Raw genomic sequence first — 20,446 nt, 5'->3', positions numbered from 1 at the left:
GCGTATCTAACGACGTATCTAACGACGTATCTAACGGTGTATCTAATGACGTATCTAATGACGTATCTAATGGTGTATCTAATGACGTATCTAATGACGTATCTAATGACGTATCTAACGGCGTATCTAACGGCGTATCTAATGGTGTATCTAATGGTGTATCTAATGGTGTATCTAATGACGTATCTAATGACGTATCTAATGACGTATCTAACGACGTATCTAACGACGTATCTAACGGCGTATCTAACGACGTATCTAATGGTGTATCTAATGACGTATCTAATGACGTATCTAATGGCGTATCTAATGGCGTATCTAACGACGTATCTAACGACGTATCTAATGACGTATCTAATGACGTAGCTAATGACGTAGCTAATGACGTAGCTAATGGCGTATCTAACGACGTATCTAACGACGTATCTAACGACGTAGCTAATGACGTAGCTAATGGCGTATCTAATGGCGTATCTAATGACGTATCTAATGACGTATCTAATGACGTAGCTAATGGCGTATCTAATGGCGTATCTAACGACGTATCTAACGACGTATCTAACGACGTATCTAACGACGTATCTAACGACGTATCTAACGACGTATCTAATGACAGTCAACATTTAATGTTGAATTTTTTCTTCTTTTTTTTCTTCTTTAATGACTCACGTTCAATGAACCTTGTTTTTATCATGCAGGTCGCAGATATACAAGTCTAACATGACATACAGTATTAGCAAACAACCCAGCAGGTGTCTGTCTCCATGTTACCGGTACAGTATGATTTATCATTTATGTACAGTATACCTGGAAAGAGATTCTATTACATCAACCCCCAGGAAAAGGACTAGGTCTATAGTTAAAAAATGACCTTGAATCTGAGACCACTTTCGGATGCTCTTAGTTTTTGAATGAATATAGTAGAGAGGATATATTATATTTTGGGGAAGTTGCCTACATTAAAGATGCTCTTCAGGCTAAATCATTCAAAATGAACTGGTAGTCTATATTGATGGATTGTAAAAATACCATTGGCAAACTGATGATATTACAGAATAATATAGGCTAGCTAGTACAATAGTGCGAACTTGTGGTCAGAGCTATCAGTAATGTTAATAATCAAACCCAGCGAGCTTGATTCTGGTTTACCATTGCATCTGGGTTTTGCATTGACTATGGGCCTACATGTCTTTTTAATGAATAGAGCCACATACAGTAAACTCAGTCAGCACTGCTGAGGGAAAAGTAGGTCACATCCTTGTTAGTACCAAAATAACTTAATGCAAACATATCTAGATGTCAAATAAACCATATTAATCATGAACTGTGTGTGCAAGTAGGCTAAGGCCCAAAAACAAACATACAGTGTGTCATATTCAAAATAAGCAAACATATCCAAATGTAACTTCTGACCAATTAGCACAGGGATGCAGCCCGCCCCCTTTTGAAGCCCCTCGGATCAATAAAAGAAAACAATTAGAATAATCAATTAAAATACAATTCTGGGTCTCAACTTACTGCCAATAGAAGAATGCACACAGGGAATGTCAAGATTTGGTTGAGAATCAGCAGTTTTTCTGTTGTTATGTCAGTCACTGACTGTCACTCGGTTAACCATGTCAGCTAACACGTGGCTATGCAGATTCACGAGCAACTGATGACCTTCATAGTGTTTGTAGATTTGTTTGGGCCCCCACCCCCATCAAAGATGCCCATCGCTGAATTAGCAAATTGATCCCAGGCAGTGACCCCACTCTCCGAGGGTGTCTTAGGGGGAGTTGGGATATGCAAAAACTACATTTCCATTTCACACCTCACACTAGTACAGGTTAACCACTTGTACATGCAGTGAAACAGGACAAATATAAGCACCCGCTATTTTACCTTTTGAGTTGAATGAAACAAAATCTACAAATTGCAAACATTGTAAATATTAGATTAAGCGTGAGTAATTGAGTAAATCCATCTCCCTCGGCCCCACAGCAGACAGAAAACCAGGCCATCCAGTTTCTCAGCTCTACATCTGTGAAACATACTTTCAGACACTGTCAGGGTCGCTGAGTCCTCGAAGGCACACCTCAATACCTTGCTGTTTAACTGTACCCCAGGGCCCGTATTCACAAAGGATCTCAGAGAAGGAATTCATGAATATGGACCCTGTAGTTTATGTTGACAAACTGAGTCAACAATACCACCATAATGGGAGGTTTTGATATGTATTTGACTCTAAATGATGTCAGCTCTCCACTACATCAGACTGAACAGAGTTTCATTTTTCAATTATTTTCATTACAATACCACTTGTGCTGAACACACATTCATACACAGAGACATACAAACTCTATATCACTCACTCTATCACTCACTCTATCACTCTCTTTCTTTATCTCTCTCTCCCTCTCTCTCTGTTATATACACACATACACAGAGAGACACACAAGCTCTCTATCACTCACTCTCTCTCTATCAATCTCTTTCTTTATCTCTCTCTCCCTCTCTATGTTAAATGTATACACATACAGAGACAGACATACGGACGGACGGACGGACGGACGGACGGACGGACGGACGGACGGACGGACGGACGGACGGACGGACGGACGGACGGACGGACGGACGGACGGACGGACGGACAGACAGACAGACAGACAGACAGACAGACAGACAGACAGACAGACAGACAGACAGACAGACAGACAGACAGACAGACAGACAGACAGACAGACAGACAGACAGACAGACAGACAGACAGACAGACAGACAGACAGACAGACAGACAGACAGAGAACAAGTATGATAATGAGACCAGAGACCGAGAAAGAGAGCAGTAGAGAAACATAGAGACCTAGAGAGAACAAGATAGACAACGAGCGAGAACGAGACAGAGAACAAGAGAGAGAATGAGAGAGAGAACGATAGAGAGAGAACAAGATAAAGAACGAGACAGAGAACAAGAGAGAACAAGAGAGAGAATGAGAGAGAGAACGATAGAGAGAGAACAAGATAAAGAACGAGACAGAGAACAAGAGAGAACAAGAGAGAGAATGAGAGAGAGAACGATAGAGAGAGAACGATAGAGAGAGAACGAGACAGAGAACAAGAGAGAACAAGAGAGAATGAGAGAGAGAACGATAGAGAGAGAACAAGATAAAGAACGAGACAGAGAACAAGAGAGAACAAGAGAGAGAACAAGAGAGAGAACGAGACAGAGAACAAGAGAGAACAAGAGAGAGAACAAGAGAGAGAACGAGAGAGGGAACGAGAGAGAGAACATGAGAGAGAACGAGAGAGGGAACGAGAGAGAGAACATGAGAGAAAACAAGATCTAGAGACACTGGTGGGAGATGACCTAACTATTGTGGGAGGTGTGGCATTAGCTCAGATTGGCCTGCCATGATTCTCATTGATTTACAGGTCCACACATCCCATCAGCTGTATGACAGTGCAATTATAGTGTCTGCCAGGAGCCTCAGCCACTCACAGCATCCCAATGCCGCTCCTCTGGTGTGATCTCTCTGTGATAAAACAGGAGGAACAATGACGGTCCCACCGTGAAGCGGGATGCGTGTGTGAGATCGAGAGAGAGAGAGAGAGAGAGAGAGAGAGAGAGAGAGAGAGAGAGAGAGAGAGAGAGAGAGAGAGAGAGAGAGAGAGAGAGAGAGAGAGAGAGAAATCTGTTTTAAAACTGTTCAAATGCTTCCTGCAGTCGACTAGGGTGGTCTAGCAGTCTAAGCCACTGCCTCCGGATCACATAATATGTTATTCTTCTGCAGCATATGTTCGGATCCGGTCCACACTCTCCCCACTATCTTTCCCTTATACCTCTGTCCTATCCAATAAACAAAAAAAATGTGAAGAGTTGGCCTGCCCCACTCGTATTTAAATAATAAAGTAAAATCACTGATCTAATATGATTGGATAGGGGAAAATAAGGGTTCAACCTCATAGCTTTTACTAATCCAGATATGTCAAATCAATGATTATTCCTAGGAAGGGATGAAGGAAGGATGCATGTTCAATCTATTTGAGCAGGTCCCTTGTATATATGGGGGCAGGAACAAAACAAAGAAGCAGTATACCCTGTCTGACCGTGTGAAGATTTATCCTTTATTTTTATGTGTTGTTTACTGTGTCATGTCCTGATCTGTTTCACCTGTCCTTGTGCTTGTCTCCATCCCCCTCCAGGTGTCGCCCATCTTCCCTATTATCCCGTGTATTTCTATCTGTGTTTTCTGTCTGTCTGGTGCTAGTTGATCTTGTTTGTTCAAGACTACCAGCGGTTTGTCTCAGCTCCTGGTTTTCCCTAGTCTCTCTTTTTCTCGTCCTCCTGGTTTTTGACCTTTGCCTGTCCTGACCCTGTACCCGCCCGCCTGACCACTCCCTGACCCTGCCTGCCATCCTGTACTTTTGCTCCACCTCTGGATTACCGACCTCTGCCTGACCTGACCCTGAGCCTGCCTGCCGTCCTGTACCTTGGCCTCTCCTCTGGATTACCGACCTCTGCCTGACCTGACCCTGAGCCTGCCTGCCGTCCTGTACCTTGGCCTCTGCTCTGGATTACAGACCTCTGCCTGACTTGACCCTGAGCCTGCCTGCCGTCCTGTACCTTGGCCTCTGCTCTGGATTATCGACCCCTGCCTGACCTGACCCTGAGCCTGCCTGCCGTCCTGTACCTTGGCCTCTTCTCTGGATTATCGACCCCTGCCTGCCTGGACCTGTCTTTGTCTGCCCCTGTGGTTACAATAAACATTGTTACTTCACACAGTCTGTACTTGGGTCTTACCTTGATTCATGATACGCAGATGAAGAAATCTGGAATGTGCATCCACCACTCTCTCAACTAACACTTAAGCAAATGTATGGGCACAATGTGTTGTGAGTAAGAGAGAGCCTGGGACTCTAAGGTTCTATCGGCATTTTGACTGAATGTAGTTATTGACATAGCCTTATTCTGTTACATTTTCTCTACCTATATAGTACTCTCTAAATACCCCCAATGCATGTTGTTCAAAAGGTATACAAGATAAAAAAAATTGCTGACAACATTCAAACCAATGAGGGTTTGAAAATTTAAAGCCAATTATGTTAGAATCATTTAAAACCTTATAGTCCCAAGCTTTCATAATATCATTGGTCCAGCCAGTATAGGACAGCATAGCAGGAGACGATGGTGGAACATTTGTAAGAAAGACTGTGATTCAAACCCTGCAAGCACATCTGTCTGTACATTACATTAGGTTGGTCATGGCTCCTGGGAGAAGTTTCCCCTAGGCACAGATCAAGGATCAGCTTCCCCTCCCCCATTCCTAACCTTAATCATTAAGCCAAGATCGGTGTCTAGGGTCAATTCACCATACACTTTGGTCATGAAACAAACAGGAAATTGAGCGAGTAAATACAAAAAGTTATATCGGAAGCATATTTTGATGGAACTACAGTGCATTTGGAAAGGATTAAGAATTTTTTTAACATTTTAGTCATTTAGCAGACGCTCTTATCCAGAGCGACTTACAGTAGTGAATGCATACATTTCATTTCATGCATTTTTTTTTTTTTTTGTACTGGCCCCCCGTGGGAATCGAACCCACAACCCTGACATTGCACACACACCATAGTGGCGTTGCAAACACCATGCTCTACCAACTGAGCCACAAAAAAAATGAAGTACTTTATTTACATAAGTATTCAGACCCTTTCCTATAACACTTGAAATTGAGCTCAGGTACATCCTGTTTCCATTGATAATCCTTGTAATGTTTCTACAACTTGATTGGAGTCCACCTGTGGTAAATTCAATTGATTGGACATGATTTGGAAAGGCACACACCAGTTGTCAGTGCATGTCAGAACAAAAACCAAGCCATGAGGTCGAAGGAGTTGTCCGTAGAGCTCCGAGGCAGGATTGTGTCGAGGCACAGATCTGAGGAAGGGTACCCAAACATTTCTGCAGCATTGAAAGTCCCCAAGACAACAGTGGCCTCCATCATTCTTAAATTGAAGAATTTTGGAACCACCAAGAATCTTCCTAGAGCTGGCCGCCCAACCAGACTGAGCAATTGGGGAGAAAGGCCTTGGTCAAGGAAGGACCAAGAACCCGATGGTCACTCGGACAGAGCTCCAGAGTTCCTCTGTGGAGATGGGAGAATCTTCCAGAAGGACAACCATCTCTGCAGCACTTCACCAATTAGGCCAGATGGAAGCGACTCCTCAGTAAAAGGCACATGACAGCCAACTTTGAGTTTGCCAAAAGGCACCTAAAGGACTCTCAGACCATGAGAAACAAGATTCTCTGGTCTGATGAAACCAAGATACTGTGAAGCATGGTGGTGGCAGCATCATGCTGTGGGGATGTTTTTAAGCGGCAGAGACTGGGAGACTAGTCAGGATCGAGGGAAAGATGAACGGAGCAAAGTACAGAGAGATCCTTGATGAAAACCTGCTCCAGAGCGCTCAGGACTTCAGACTGGGGTGAAGGTTCACGACCCTAAGCACACATTCAAGACAACGCAGGAGTGGCTTTGGGACAAGTCTCTGAATGACCTTGTAGAGCCAGAGCCCGGACTTGAACCCAATTGAACATCTTTGGAGGGACCTGAAAATATCTGTGCAGCAATGCTCCACATCCAACCTGACAGAGCTTGAGAGGATCTGCAGAGAAGAATGGGAGAAACTCCTCAAATACAGGTGTGCCAAGCTTGTAGCATCGTACAAAGAAGACTCAAGCATGTAATCGCTGCCAAAGGTGCTTCAACAAAGTACTGAGTAAAGGGTCTGAATACTTATGTAAATGTGATATTTCGTTTTTCTTTTTTATACATTTGCAAAAAGAAAAAATAATGTTTTGCTTTGTCATTATGGGTTATTGTGTGTAGATTGCTGAGGGAAAAAAAACTATGTAATCAATTTTACAATAAGGCTGTAACGTAACAAAATGTGGAAGAAGTCAAGAGGTCTGAATACTTTCCGAATGCACTGTACGTCGTTATTTTCCATATTACCTCGGTAGCTATTTGGATAGCTCCCACTGACTTTGAAGCAGACAGTGAACACATTAATGTTGGGGAAATTGGCTGAGACACAGCATTATGGTTAGAGGTACACTTAGGCCAGTGGAGGCTGCTGAGGGGAGAACGGCTCATAATAATGGCTGGAATGGTGACAATGGAAACCATGTATTTGATGCCATTCCACATATTCCCCTCCAGCCATTACCACAAGCCCGTCCTCCCCAATTAAGGTGCCACCAACCTCCTGTGACTTAGGCACATCACAGATCTAGGATCATCTAGATCATTTTAAATCATTTTATAACATTTTTGACATGCGTTTTTCTGGATTTTTTGGTTTGTTATTCTGTCTCTCACTGTTCAAATAAACCTACCATTAAAATTATAGACTGATCATTTCCTTGTCAGTAGGCAAACGTACAAAATCAGCAGGGGATCAAATACTTTTTTCCCTCACTGTATGCTCTTCAGATCCTATCCTCATTAACCATTAGGGGAGATAACTCACAACTGAACTAAGAGCAGTGTCTGATCCTACTTTTCCTTCAGATTACTCCAGTCCAGACCAGACCGACAGCTTGAGTTAAATCAATGCACTTACCAAAGCCTACCTGAGGGTGGTGCTTCACTGGTGATGCAGGCACATGTTGGGAAGACTCACAGCAGTGTTGGAGTGTAGGACTGTGGTTGGGTTTTACAGGCGACTGGGCTTATTGATAAAGATGACCTTTTTGGTTACACATTTCACTCTTCATGCAGCCTTCACTAAACAAGTGTTTCTACTTGTTTTGATTATGACTCTCACTGCGACCACTAAATATTGTGCATGTACGAAGAAACTACTTTTAATGATGGATATTGGTTGTGGTTGTTGGTAAGATAGTAGAGGTGGATGTGTAACCTGTCCTGACAAAGTCCTGTGCATGAGTTGAAGAGTGGAAGAAGCTTCAACGTGGGAGAAAAGTGGAAGAAAAAGGGAAAGAGAGAGACCCTGCTCAAGGATACTTTCATTAGAAGTAGAAATAGGCCATGTGACCAACAAGGTCTTCTTCTTGGGTGCTCAGACTTTATTGAGCAAACATTGGACCACTAATGAGATAGCATGCCTTATGCATCATTCACCGCTTCCTCTTCCTCTAAATAAGGTGATGTTCAATTAAATGTCAGTGTAGTTTAGTTTCTAATCTGCTTCACACACACACACACACACACACACACACACACACACACACACACACACACACACACACACACACACACACACACACACACACACACACACACACACACACACACACACACACACACACACACACACACACACAGAGAAACACATATGTGTACAGGTCCCATATGTACATATGTCCCATATGTACACATATACAGGTCCCAGTTTTGGGACTGGTGCAGCAGATAATAGTTCCTGTAACACAGGATAAATGATGAAACAGGAGAGCGTAGCTTCTCTTTCAAAGGTTCTCTCAATTATTTTATTCAATATTCTCTCAAGTGCAAATCGTCTTTTTCTGTCTTTTCATTCTGTTTCAATGTTTTTTGTTTTTTGTTTAAAGTGTATTTAATAATTTGTCTCATAAATCCCTGACATTATTTCATAAACATCAAAAATACATAAATTAACACATAAAAAAATATTAAATTACAATCCAATTCACATCCTAAAATTCTTTACATTTATACCTCAACACATTTACTGTTAACTTTAATTCACCTGTTTAGGTTATAATTATGTAGTTGACTGTTGCCCACTAAAGCCCCATAGGAGACTCTAAAACATGAAAGACTGGTAAAACTCATTAGAAGTTACTTTATACCCATGCTCAAAATACATTCACCCAGTGTAAGAAGGGTTAATAGAAAGACAAGAGTATTGCAAATGACATTAAATGCTAATTATTGGAAAATGACTGAACAAGTTAACATAGCGCTAACCGAAGCTAGCAATCAACTGACCGGAGCTAACAAACAGCTAACCGGAACTAGCCAAAAGCAAACCAGAGCTAGCTAATAGCTAACCGGAGCTAGCTCTAAACTAGCGGGTTTTCACAGTACAACAATTACAACGTTCTTAAGTTACAACATTACATTCTCTAAACCCTTAGGATATTGTCAGGAGTGTCTTTTTCAAAAATAAAAATGTTCAGGAGTTAACCATTCGTTTTTTTCTAGATCTGTCACTTCCTGACCAGTAAAGAGGTTATTTGTTATTGTAGTTTGGTCAGGACGTGGCAGGGGGTGTTTGTTTAATGTGTTTCGGGGTTTGTCGGGTAATGTTCTATGTTAGTCTATTTCTATGTCTGTGTCTAGTTTATCTATTTCTATGTTTAGTTTATTGGTTTGACCTTCAATTGGAGGCAGTTGTTTCTCGTTGCCTCTAATTGAAGGTCATTATTTAGTAATGGTGTTTTTTCATGGGTTTTTGTGGGTAGTTGTCCCGTATGTAAGCTATGTGCCTTACAGGACTGTTTTTCGTCGTTGTTTTTGTTTAAGTGTTTGTTTTGGTTTTCTTCTCTCTTTACGACGAACGTGACAAGATCACAGGAATGCAACGCCATCATTTCATTTTACACTCGACATGCATTTTCTGTCTTCAAGAGGCAAGTTACAAAACTATATTTTGTGGCATTCTGTGTATTTTTGCACTTTACTGACACGTAACACAGGATAAATGATGAAACAGGAGAACACGGCATCTCTTTCAATGGTTCTCTCAATTATGAGAACACACAGGTGCGGGATCACATATAGTCTGGCAGTCTCTATGGGGGTGCCACAGGGTTCATTTCTCGGGGCGACTCTCTTCTCTGTATACATCAATGATGTCGCTCTTGCTGCTGGTGATTCTCTGATCCACCTCTACGCAGACGACACCATTCTGTATACTTCTGGCCCCTCTTTGGACACTGTGTTAACTAACCTCCAAACGAGCTTCAATGCCATACAACACTCCTTCCGTGGCCTCCAACTGCTCTTAAATGCAAGTAAAACTAAATGCATGCTCTTCAACCAATCGCTGTCGGCACCTGCCCACCCGTCCAGCATCACTACTCTGGACGGTTCAGACTTAGAATATGTGGACAACTACAAATACCTAGGTGTCTGCTGAGACTGTAAACTCTCCTTCCAGACTCACATTAAGCATCTCCAGTCCAAAATTAAATCTAGAATCAGCTTTCTATTTCGCAACAAAGCATCCTTCACTCATGCTGCCAAACATACCTTCGTAAAACTGACTATCCTACCGATCCTCGACTTCTGCCATGTAATTTACAAAATAGCCTCCAACACTCTACTCAACAAATTGGATGCAGTCTATCACAGTGCAATCGTTTTGTCACCAAAGCCCCATATACTACCCACCACTGTGACCTGTACGCTCTCGTTGGTTGGCCCTCGCTTCATACTCATCATCAAACCCACTGGCTCCAGGTCATCTACAAGTCTTTGCTAGGTAAAGCCCTGCCTTATCTCAGCTCACTGGTCACCATAGCAGCACCCACCCGTAGCATGCACTCCAGCAGGTATATTTCACTGGTCACCCCCTAAGCCAATTTCTCCTTTGGCCGCCTTTCCTTCCAGTTCTCTGCTGCCAATGACTGGAACGAACTGCAAAAATCCCTGAAGCTGGAGACTCATATCTCCCTCACTAACTTTAAGCACCAGCTGTCAGAGCAGCTCACAGATCACTGCACCTGTACATAGCCCATCTGTAAATAGCCCATCCAACTACCTCATCCCCATACTGTATTTATTTATCTTGCTCCTTTGCACCCCAGTATCTCCACTTGCACATTCATCTTCTGCACATCTATCACTCCAGTGTTTAATTGCAATATTGTAATTACTTCGCCACCATGGCCTATTTATTGCCTTACCTCCCTTGTCTTACCTCATTTGCACACAATGTATATAGACTTTTTTTCTACTGTATTATTGACTGTATGTTTGTTTTACTCCATGTGTAACTCTGTGCTGTTGTATGTGTCGAACTGTTTTGCTTTATTTTACATTTACGTCATTTAGCAGACACTCTTATCCAGAGCGACTTACAAATTGGTGCATTTTTAACAGTGTAGGGAGTGACGTCACTGATTGAAACGCTATTAGCGCGCACCACCGCTAACTAACTAGCCATTTCACATCGGTTACACATTCACCTTATGATATCTTAGCCAGGTCGCAATTGTAAATGAGAACTTGTTCTTAACTAGCCTACCTGGTTAAATAAAGGTGAAATAAAAAATAAAACAAATAAAATAAAAAGTCCCAGTGTGAAGCGAACATGTCTCACTGCCCCCTACTGGCCAACAGGTGTATAAACGCATCGAAATGGCGAAACCTTGGAGGACTGACATTTCAGTAAAAGCATTCTTCCCCAATACAAAGAAAATACATAAACACAAATGTGACCATACATTTTGTGTGCACCACATATGTATGGGTGCACATACCCCCCACACACATACACACAATATGTATGACACACACACAGCTTCATCACATGAAATACATGTATTTATTTTAAGCTATAAGCATTGAGAAATGAATTATGCAAGAGAACTGTTCATTTAGAGTAAACTGCAGCCCCGCCCAGGGGAGTTCAGTTTTTTATAGCTCAGTGTTGTTCCAGTCAATACATCCCCTCTAACCAATAACAGCCACCACACCTATCAAGAAGTAAGAAGAGACAAGTTTAGAGTTTATAATTAATCCACTGTTTATCTAACCCACAGTGGTACAGCTCCAGGGGCTAAATCTAGGTTGAATGAAAACATTAGAGTGATGGGGAACGTTAAAGGACATAATGTCAAGTAATTCGTCAAACAACTTGTCATTTTATTACATACAACCTGTTATTGTATTACAGAGTGATGGCCACATCTGATTCAGTGTAGGCTAGGCCTATTCAGAAATGTTGACAAAATAGATGTTAGATATTGTAGTTCCATGTTAATAACATTGATGTTTACATTTTTATATATATAAACATATATATATATATATATATATATATATATATATATATATATATATATATATATATATATATATATATATATATTAGTATGCAATTGTTTTCATTAAGGACAAACACAGTGGGATAGTGGGTGTGGTAAGTTATTCATAAAAAAAAACAAATGAGGGAGACAAAAAGGAAACAATTCCATGTGTTTTATTCCGCCTGTATAGGAATGCTTTATACAATCTGTTTTATTGGTCTTGCAGTGCTGTGTTTTTATCATGAGTTCAGGACGATGGTTTTATGGCGTCATTCATTGTGCCAAAGGACAAGCTTACTTCTCACAGTTATACAATAGGTTACTGTGTTGGTGACAGAGACAGTGCGAAGTTTAAAGGTGCTCACTCACATTTGCACTGCGTGAACACTTGAGAAAATGGCTAGCCTACATCAATTTGTTACGGCCTTCACTGCGACTAAGGGATTCAGTTCGATTGACATACACTGTCTATCGACGCGCTGAGGCATTCAGGGACTTACCGGAAACCAAACTTTTTCTTCAAACTTGTTTCGTAGCTGAGTCGAAAGCGTCGAAAGAGGAAAGAAAGAGACAAGACCGTTCTTCGTCCAAACTTTTACAGTTCATTATTTTCTTCCTCATATTCGCGTCATGTTGGATAATAGTTGGTTGCTGTCTAAAATAAGTGAAATACTGACTTTTTGTCAAGGATAACGGCCGCCGTCGAGTGTTATTCCTCCACATATATAGTATAACGGATATTCGTTTTTATCATGGAAGACGTGAGTATTCAGTCTATTGCATTGTTCTGATGGGCGGCATTGGTGGAATCTCGGTCGGCTATGGTTGGTTTTAAATGAAATAAAGGCTACCAGTCTAATGAAAGTTTAACCTTAGTAAAGATTCTCAGTGGCGGCATAGGTCAATCAAAACACTCACGGAAAGTAGTCTAAAACTCATCATCATTCAAGGTCAGAAAAAAAACTGTAAAAAGAGCACTGTAGCCTAGATATAAACCAATCCGCAGTTTATTGGATGGACACTACACACTACAAATAGCCTGTTGAAGTATCGGCGTAGAAAATAATAATGTGTGTTTCATCAAACTGATATGCAATGCGTCAATAGGCTCCAACAACTCATCGTACTTCTCACCGTTCAAACTCAGGTGCCAGCAGCTGTTAATGCCTGACAACCTGTTGCTTTCAACGGTAGCCCACTGCTGCTACTCGGCATTTACAGTGGTCTCTATCGCCCCTCCGTTGCTGGGTGCTGCCCCGTAGCCATGGAGATGTTAGGGGAGGAGGAGGAGGGGATAATAACTGTATTTTTACATTGTAATAACTACATTGTAGCCTACATTGTAGCTATTTGGATACATTGTAGCCTACAGGGTTGGGTAGGTTACTTTCTAAATGTAATCGGTTACAGTAGGGTGGTGCACAATTGGCCCAGTATCATCCGGTATGGTGGGTGTAGGTCATCATTGTAAATAAGAATTTGTTCTTAACTGACTTGCCTAGTTAAATAAAGGTACAATTTAAAAAATATATGAATAAAACAGTACTAGTTACCTGTCCAAAATTATAATCAGTAACATCATTTTGGGATTAACCAAACTCGGTAACAATCTGATTACTTTCAGTTACTTTTTGATTACTTTCCCCTTAAGAAGCATTAGAAGAAGACAAAAATGATCCATCAAACACATGTGGTGTTTCATGATAGTGGTCTCTGAACTTGTGGTCAGACTTGCTCAGGTGGAACTAACTTAAACTTGCGCCTTTTTTCAATGCTGATTTGAATGTCATTGAGAAAACAAACATCCTTTCTGAATTTAATCCAAGATGTAATGATCTCGTTTTTCAAAGTATCTGTAATCAGATTACAATAGTTTTACTGGTAAAGTATCTGATTACAGTTACAGTTATTTTCAAACCGATAACATGTAACCCAACCCTGACCCTACATTATAACCTACTGTTTAGATAAAACTGTAGCCTAGCCCTCCGGTACAGTAACTGATCCAGTGTCAGCTCTTGGGTCAAGCTCTTAATGAATATGTTGGGGTAGGCCTATGTGTTATGGAGAGCTGATCTCAAATCAGTTATTGAACGTGAACAAAGTCACCATACCTACAACCATGGTCAGTAGGCCTACACCGCAATGTTGTCTGGGAATGCAATGCAGCTTGGGTCAGACTGAAAGAACTACTGAGTCACCTAATATGTAAGGGTCTCGTCCTATCCTGAATGAGTGTCCTTCAATTCAAGAGAAATTCTAAATAGGCTAGTTAGACCAGAAGAAGATGCACATGTACTGCTTTTAAACCTTCCTCTGGATGCCTTTTTTCCCTTCTTTTGTTTTACACATGAAAGAATGTAGTGAAGTTAAAAAGAGTAGGCCTGAACTGACAAGCATTGAACTGTGTGTTTTAAAGCTGTCTTTATGGGATAAATAGGCCTACAGTATGTGCAACAACTCACATAGAAGCTCAAAGTTGCAAGCCGTAGATGACATTGAGGCGAGTTTCCGGAAGCTGCTACTAGAATGAGGAAGTTGAACAGAGCAGTAAAACAGTAAATCAATAAAAATGGTCTACTTTGCAACTTGTTGCACACACACATATACACACGCTAGAGGTCGACCGATTAATCGGAATGGCCGATTAATTAGGGCCGATTTCAAGTTTTCATAAAAATCGGAAATCGGTATTTTTGGACGCCGATTTGGCCGATTTTATTTATTTATTTATTTATTTATTTATTTTTACATAATTTTTGTTTTTAGACCTTTATTTAACTAGGCAAGTCAGTTAAGAACACATTCTTATTTTCAATGACGGCCTAGGAACGGTGGATTAACTGCCTTGTTCAGGGGCAGAAAGACAGATTTTTACCTTGTCAGCTCAGGGATTCAATCTTGCAACCTCACGGTTAACTAGTCCAACGCTCTAACCACCTGCTTTACATTGCACTCCACGAGGTTGCGCGAATGCAGTAAGAATTCCAAGGTAAGGTGCTAGCTAGCATTAAACTTATCTTATAAAAAACAATCAATCAATCATAATCACTAGTTAACTACACATGGTTGATGATATTACTAGTTTATCTAGCCTGTCCTGCATTGCATATAATCGCTTAGGTACACGTTGGGTACCTAACCATAAACATCAATGCCTTTCTTAAAATCAATACACAAGTATATATTTTTAAACCTGCATATTTAGTTAATATTGCCTGCAAACATGAATTTCTTTTAACTAGGGACAATGTGTCACTTCTCTTGCAACAGAGTCAGGGTATATGCAGCAGTTTGGGCCGCCTGGCTCGTTGCAAACTGTGAATACTATTTCATCCTAACAAAGACAGCCAACTTCGCCAAACCGGGATGATTTAACAAAAGCGCATTTGCGAAAAAAGCACAATCGTTGCACGACTGTACCTAACCATAAACATCAATGCCTTTCTTAAAATCAATACACAGAAGTATATATATTTTAAACCTGCGTATTTAGCTAAATGAAATCCAGGTTAGCAGGCAATATTAACCAGGTGAAATTGTGTCATTTTGCGTTCATTGCACGCAGTCAGGGTATATGCAACACTTTGGGTAATTTGTCGGAATTTTACGTAATTATGACATAACACTGAAGGTTGTGCAATGTAACAGGAATAACGTTTTGTTTTCGAGATGATAGTTTCCGGATTCAACCATATTAATGACCTAAGGCTCGTGTTTCTGTGTGTTATTATGTTATAATTAAGTCTATGATTTGATAGAGCAGTCTGACTGAGCGATGGTAGGCAGCAGCAGGCTCATAAGCGTTCATTCAAACAGCACTTTCGTGCGTTTTGCCAGCAGCCCTTCGCAATGCATTGCACGGTTTATGACTTCAAGCCTGTAAACTCCCAAGATTAGGCTGGTGTAACCGATGTGAAATGGCTAGCTAGTTAGCCGGGTGCGCGCTAATAGCGTTTCAAACGTCACTCGCTCTGAGACTTGGAGTAGTTTTTTCCCTTCCTCTACATGGGTAACGCTGCTTCGAGGGTGCCTGTTGTCGATGTGTTCCTGGTTCGAGCCCAGGTAGGAGCGAGGAGAGGGACAGAAGCTATACTGTTACACTGGCAATACTAAAGTGCCTATAAGAACATCCAATAGTCAAAGGTATATGAAATACAAATCGTATAGAGAGAAATAGTCCTATAATTCCTATAATAACTACAACCTAAAACATCTTACCTGGGAATATTGAAGACACATGTTAAAAGGAACCACCAGCTTTCATATGTTCTCATGTTCTGAGCAAGGAACTTAAACGTTAGCTTTTTTACATGGCACATATTGCACATTTACTTTCTTCTCCAACACTTTGTTTTTGCATTATTTAAATCAAATTGAACATGTTTCATTATTTATTTGAGTCTAAATTGATTTTATTGATGTATTATATTAAGTTAAAATAAGTGTTCATTCAGTATTGTTGTAATTGTCATTATTACAAAAAAGGGGGGGAAAAGATCGGCCGATTAATCGGCAGCGGGGTTTTTGGCTCTCCAATAATTGGTATCGGCATCGGCATGGAAAAATCATAATCGGTCGACCGCTAACACACGCTGGTGCAAATGCATACACACACACACACACACACATGCGTGTGCGCTCGCGATGCAGTGAAGCTCTTGTCAGAGTAGCCTATTATCTCTGTTAACCCAGAAGTCAGCTGCATGGTTAACTTCTGTGTTCCTACAAATTGAGAGTTCTGGCAGAAACGAAGTCTCCACCTTGCAACAAGAAACTCTCAGCCAAAGCCCCCACCCCCCCACCCCATGCGGGCACAGGCATGAAGCACTCAAGACGAAGCGGTTTAAGCACCGAATTCACCCAATCATGATACGTCCAAATAACCAGTGACAAAACCCCCAAAACGGAACTAATGCTGCTGTTATCAACCGCATCCCAGTCAGTCCTGGCAGATTCTCTCAGTCTACATGCAGAGTCACGGGAGATGAAGTACTATGGAATGTAAATTCATGGTCAAAAAAAGTACTATACCCAGCCAGGTATGGTTCTTCTAGGAGCTTCTCTCAGCTACATAAACATTGATTTAAACAACTGTATCACAATTGACGTGAAACAATTGAGTTTAAAAGAAAATGTTCTTAGTGACCTCAGAAGACCCCTTGCACACAGAGGTTTAGCCCTTAGCAGCACTATCCTATTACAGTAGTGTAGTATTAGTGTAGTGTTAGTGTAGTGCTAGTGTAGTATTAGTGTAGTGTTAGTGTAGTATTAATGTGGTGTTAGTGTAGTGTTAGTGTCGTATTAGTCTAGTGTTAGTGTATTATTGGTGTAGTGTTAGTGTAATATTAGTGTAGTATTAGTGTAGTGTTAGTGTAGTATTGGTGTAATATTAGTGTAGTGTTGGTGTAGTATTGGTGTAATATTAGTGTAGTGTTAGTGTATTGTTAGTGTAGTATTAGTGTTGTGTAATATTAGTGTAATATTAGTGTAGTGTTAGTGTAGTGTTAGTGCAGTGTTAGTGTAATATTAGTGTAGTGTTAGTGTAGTATTAGTGTAGTGTTAGTGTAGTATCAGTGCAGTGTTAGTGTAGTATTAGTGTAGTATTAGTGTAGCATGCGTGTAGTATTAGTGCAGTATTAGTGTAGTGTTAGTGTAGCATTCGTGTAGTATTAGTGTAGTGTTAGTGCAGTATTAGTGCAGTATTAGTGTAGTATTAGTGTAGTGTTAGTGTGGTGTTAGTGTGGCATTAGTGTAGTGTTAGTGTAGTGTTAGTGTAGTCTTACATAATTAACCAGAGTGCACCGGTGAGATAAGGACCACCATGCAGTCAAGGTTTATACTACAGGGGTGCCTGGCAGTCCCATAACAAATCAGGGCACGTTCATAAACATGAAATATTAACACAACACCCCCAGAAGTGTTAAAGGTACAACCTGTAATTTGACCAGCCTGACCCTGCCACTTGGTTTGGTAAACTGAGGGATGAGGCTGGAGAAATGGAACCACTCTCATATTCAGATGGACTATGAATTCCAAGACTAACAGTCCATAAGAATTACTTATAGTGTTAACCATATGTTCAAGATATACATGGTTTGTTTACAAAGGTTTATTGTAAAGACCAAGGGCCAGTTTAATGGAAACTGACCTGTTAGTCCTGGACTAGGCCTGGAAACTAGCCCCGAGAGGCAATCAAAAAAAATAAAAAAATACAAAAAATACAAAAAATAAATAAAAAAAGAAAAAAAAAAGTCAGCTATCACAATGTTTTCACATTAGTATAACTATATGAACAGCTGGACTAACCACACTGAATGCCCTATATGTAGCTATACTAGTGTGATCTTAATTGGTAAATGAAAGAGTAGGACTGGCAGAAAGGGTTCAGCTGTGTGTCTGTGCAGTCTCTCTTGGTAGACGTTTCCTATAGCAGATCTAGGATCAGCTTACCCTACCCACACATTTCACCTTAATCATTAGGGTTAAAAACTCAAAACTGTCCTCGGATCAGTGTCTATGGGCAACTTCATTCAAGTCCTCTGAGTCACAGTGAGTGTGAGCAATAGGTTGACAGGCCATACCTCGTGGGCCGGGTTTATATACACCGGTGTGACTGGACATTGTCTGGCGGCTCAGTGAAGGCCACTGCCTGTCTAGCTGCCTGTTATACACATCTGTTTTAGCACTCTGTCACTGACCCCTCCCTCCTCCCCTCCCCTCTCCCCTCATCCTCTCGCTTCAGTCTATCTTTCTATCTCTGACTCTTTCTCCGTCTGTTTTTCTCAACCCCTCACTTTACCCTTCTTCTGTAATTGTCAGTCACGTTCTGCTGTTGCTGAATGGCCTGGAAGCATGGCCATGGTGTGTGTCAGCCTGCCGGACCACATTGGATTCTGAGGAAACAGACTTGCACATTATGTGAGGAAAACAATTAACCCTCTTTGACCACCGCTCAGCCCTGTGCTGCACAATTGTCCATTTCTGACCGTCGTTTCCCAGCATTTGGACTTGTGCTGCACAATGGTTGTGTGTGTGTCAGTGTGTGTGACTGAGTTCCCTCTGAAACTCTGATGGTGTTGTTGGTGTGTGTGTGTGTGTGTGTGTGTGTGTGTGTGTGTGTGTGTGTGTGTGTGTGTGTGTGTGTGTGTGTGTGTGTGTGTGTGTGTGTGTGTGTGTGTGTGTAAGAGGGTATTTCTTTGGGACTTCCTCTTGTTTGTAAGTGTTTTTGAGAGCTCTACATCTCTCCCATTCCACTCCCTCTCACCTCTCCCCCCTCTCTCACCTCTCCCCACTCTCTCACCTCTCCCCCCTCTCTCACCTCTACCCCGCTCTCTCACCTCTCCCCCTCTCTCTCAATTCAATTTAAGGGGTTTTATTGACACTGGAAACATATGTTTTCATTGCCAAAGCAAGTGAAATAGATAAACAAAAGTTAAATAAACAATACAAATAAAATGAACAGTAAACATTACACTCACAAAAGTTCCAAATGAATAAATACATTGTCAAATGTCATATTATGTCTATATACAGTGTTGTAATGATGTGCAAATAGTTAAAGTACACCTCTCCCACTTCCCCTCTTCCCCACTCTCTCAAAGGAAACTAAGGTGTCTTCTCTCCTCTCTCACCCTTCCCCTCTTCCCCACTCTCTCAAAGGAAACTAAGGTGTCTTCTCTCCTCTCTCACACTTCCCCTCTTCCCCACTCTCTCAAAGGAAACTAAGGTGTCTTCTCTCCTCTCTCACCCTTCCCCTCTTCCCCACTCTCTCAAAGGAAACTAAGGTGTCTTCTCTCCTCTCTCACCCTTCCCCTCTTCCCCACTCTCTCAAAGGAAACTAAGGTGTCTTCTCTCCTCTCTCACCCTTCCCCTCTTCCCCACTCTCTCAAAGGAAACTAAGGTGTCTTCTCTCCTCTCTCACCCTTCCCCTCTTCCCCACTCTCTCAAAGGAAACTAAGGTGTCTTCTCTCCTCTCTCCCACTTCCCCTCTTCCCCACTCTCTCAAAGGAAACTAAGGTGTCTTCTCTCCTCTCTCACCCTTCCCCTCTTCCCCACTCTCTCAAAGGAAACTAAGGTGTCTTCTCCTCTCTCCCACTTCCCCTCTTCCCCACTCTCTTAAAGGAAACTAAGGTGTCTTCTCTCCTCTCTCCCACTCCCCCTCTTCCCCACTCTCTCAAAGGAAACTAAGGTGTCTTCTCTCCTCTCTCACCCTTCCCCTCTTCCCCACTCTCTCAAAGGAAACTAAGGTGTCTTCTCTCCTCTCTCACCCTTCCCCTCTTCCCCACTCTCTCAAAGGAAACTAAGGTGTCTTCTCTCCTCTCTCACACTTCCCCTCTTCCCCACTCTCTCAAAGGAAACTAAGGTGTCTTCTCTCCTCTCTCACCCTTCCCCTAATAGCTAGCTAAGTCAACCAGTGGA

At 41.5% G+C, this 20,446-nt stretch overlaps 1 protein-coding gene across 1 annotated transcript in view; it reads left to right on the top strand.

Annotated features, from left to right (window-relative positions):
- Positions 1-12,351: 12,351 nt before the first annotated feature.
- Positions 12,352-20,446, top strand: part of LOC106587688 (cell surface glycoprotein 1) — a 29,422-nt gene continuing 21,327 nt past the window's right edge. The window contains exon 1 of the mRNA XM_045689430.1: positions 12,352-12,786. Within this exon, the coding sequence (XP_045545386.1) occupies positions 12,778-12,786 (9 nt within the window). The 5' untranslated portion in view covers positions 12,352-12,777. The remainder of the gene's footprint in view (positions 12,787-20,446) is intronic.

This window comes from Salmo salar, chromosome ssa11 (genome assembly GCF_905237065.1).
Source record: "Salmo salar chromosome ssa11, Ssal_v3.1, whole genome shotgun sequence".
Classification (NCBI taxonomy): domain Eukaryota; kingdom Metazoa; phylum Chordata; class Actinopteri; order Salmoniformes; family Salmonidae; genus Salmo; species Salmo salar.
This window is presented reverse-complemented; position numbering and strand designations above follow the sequence as displayed.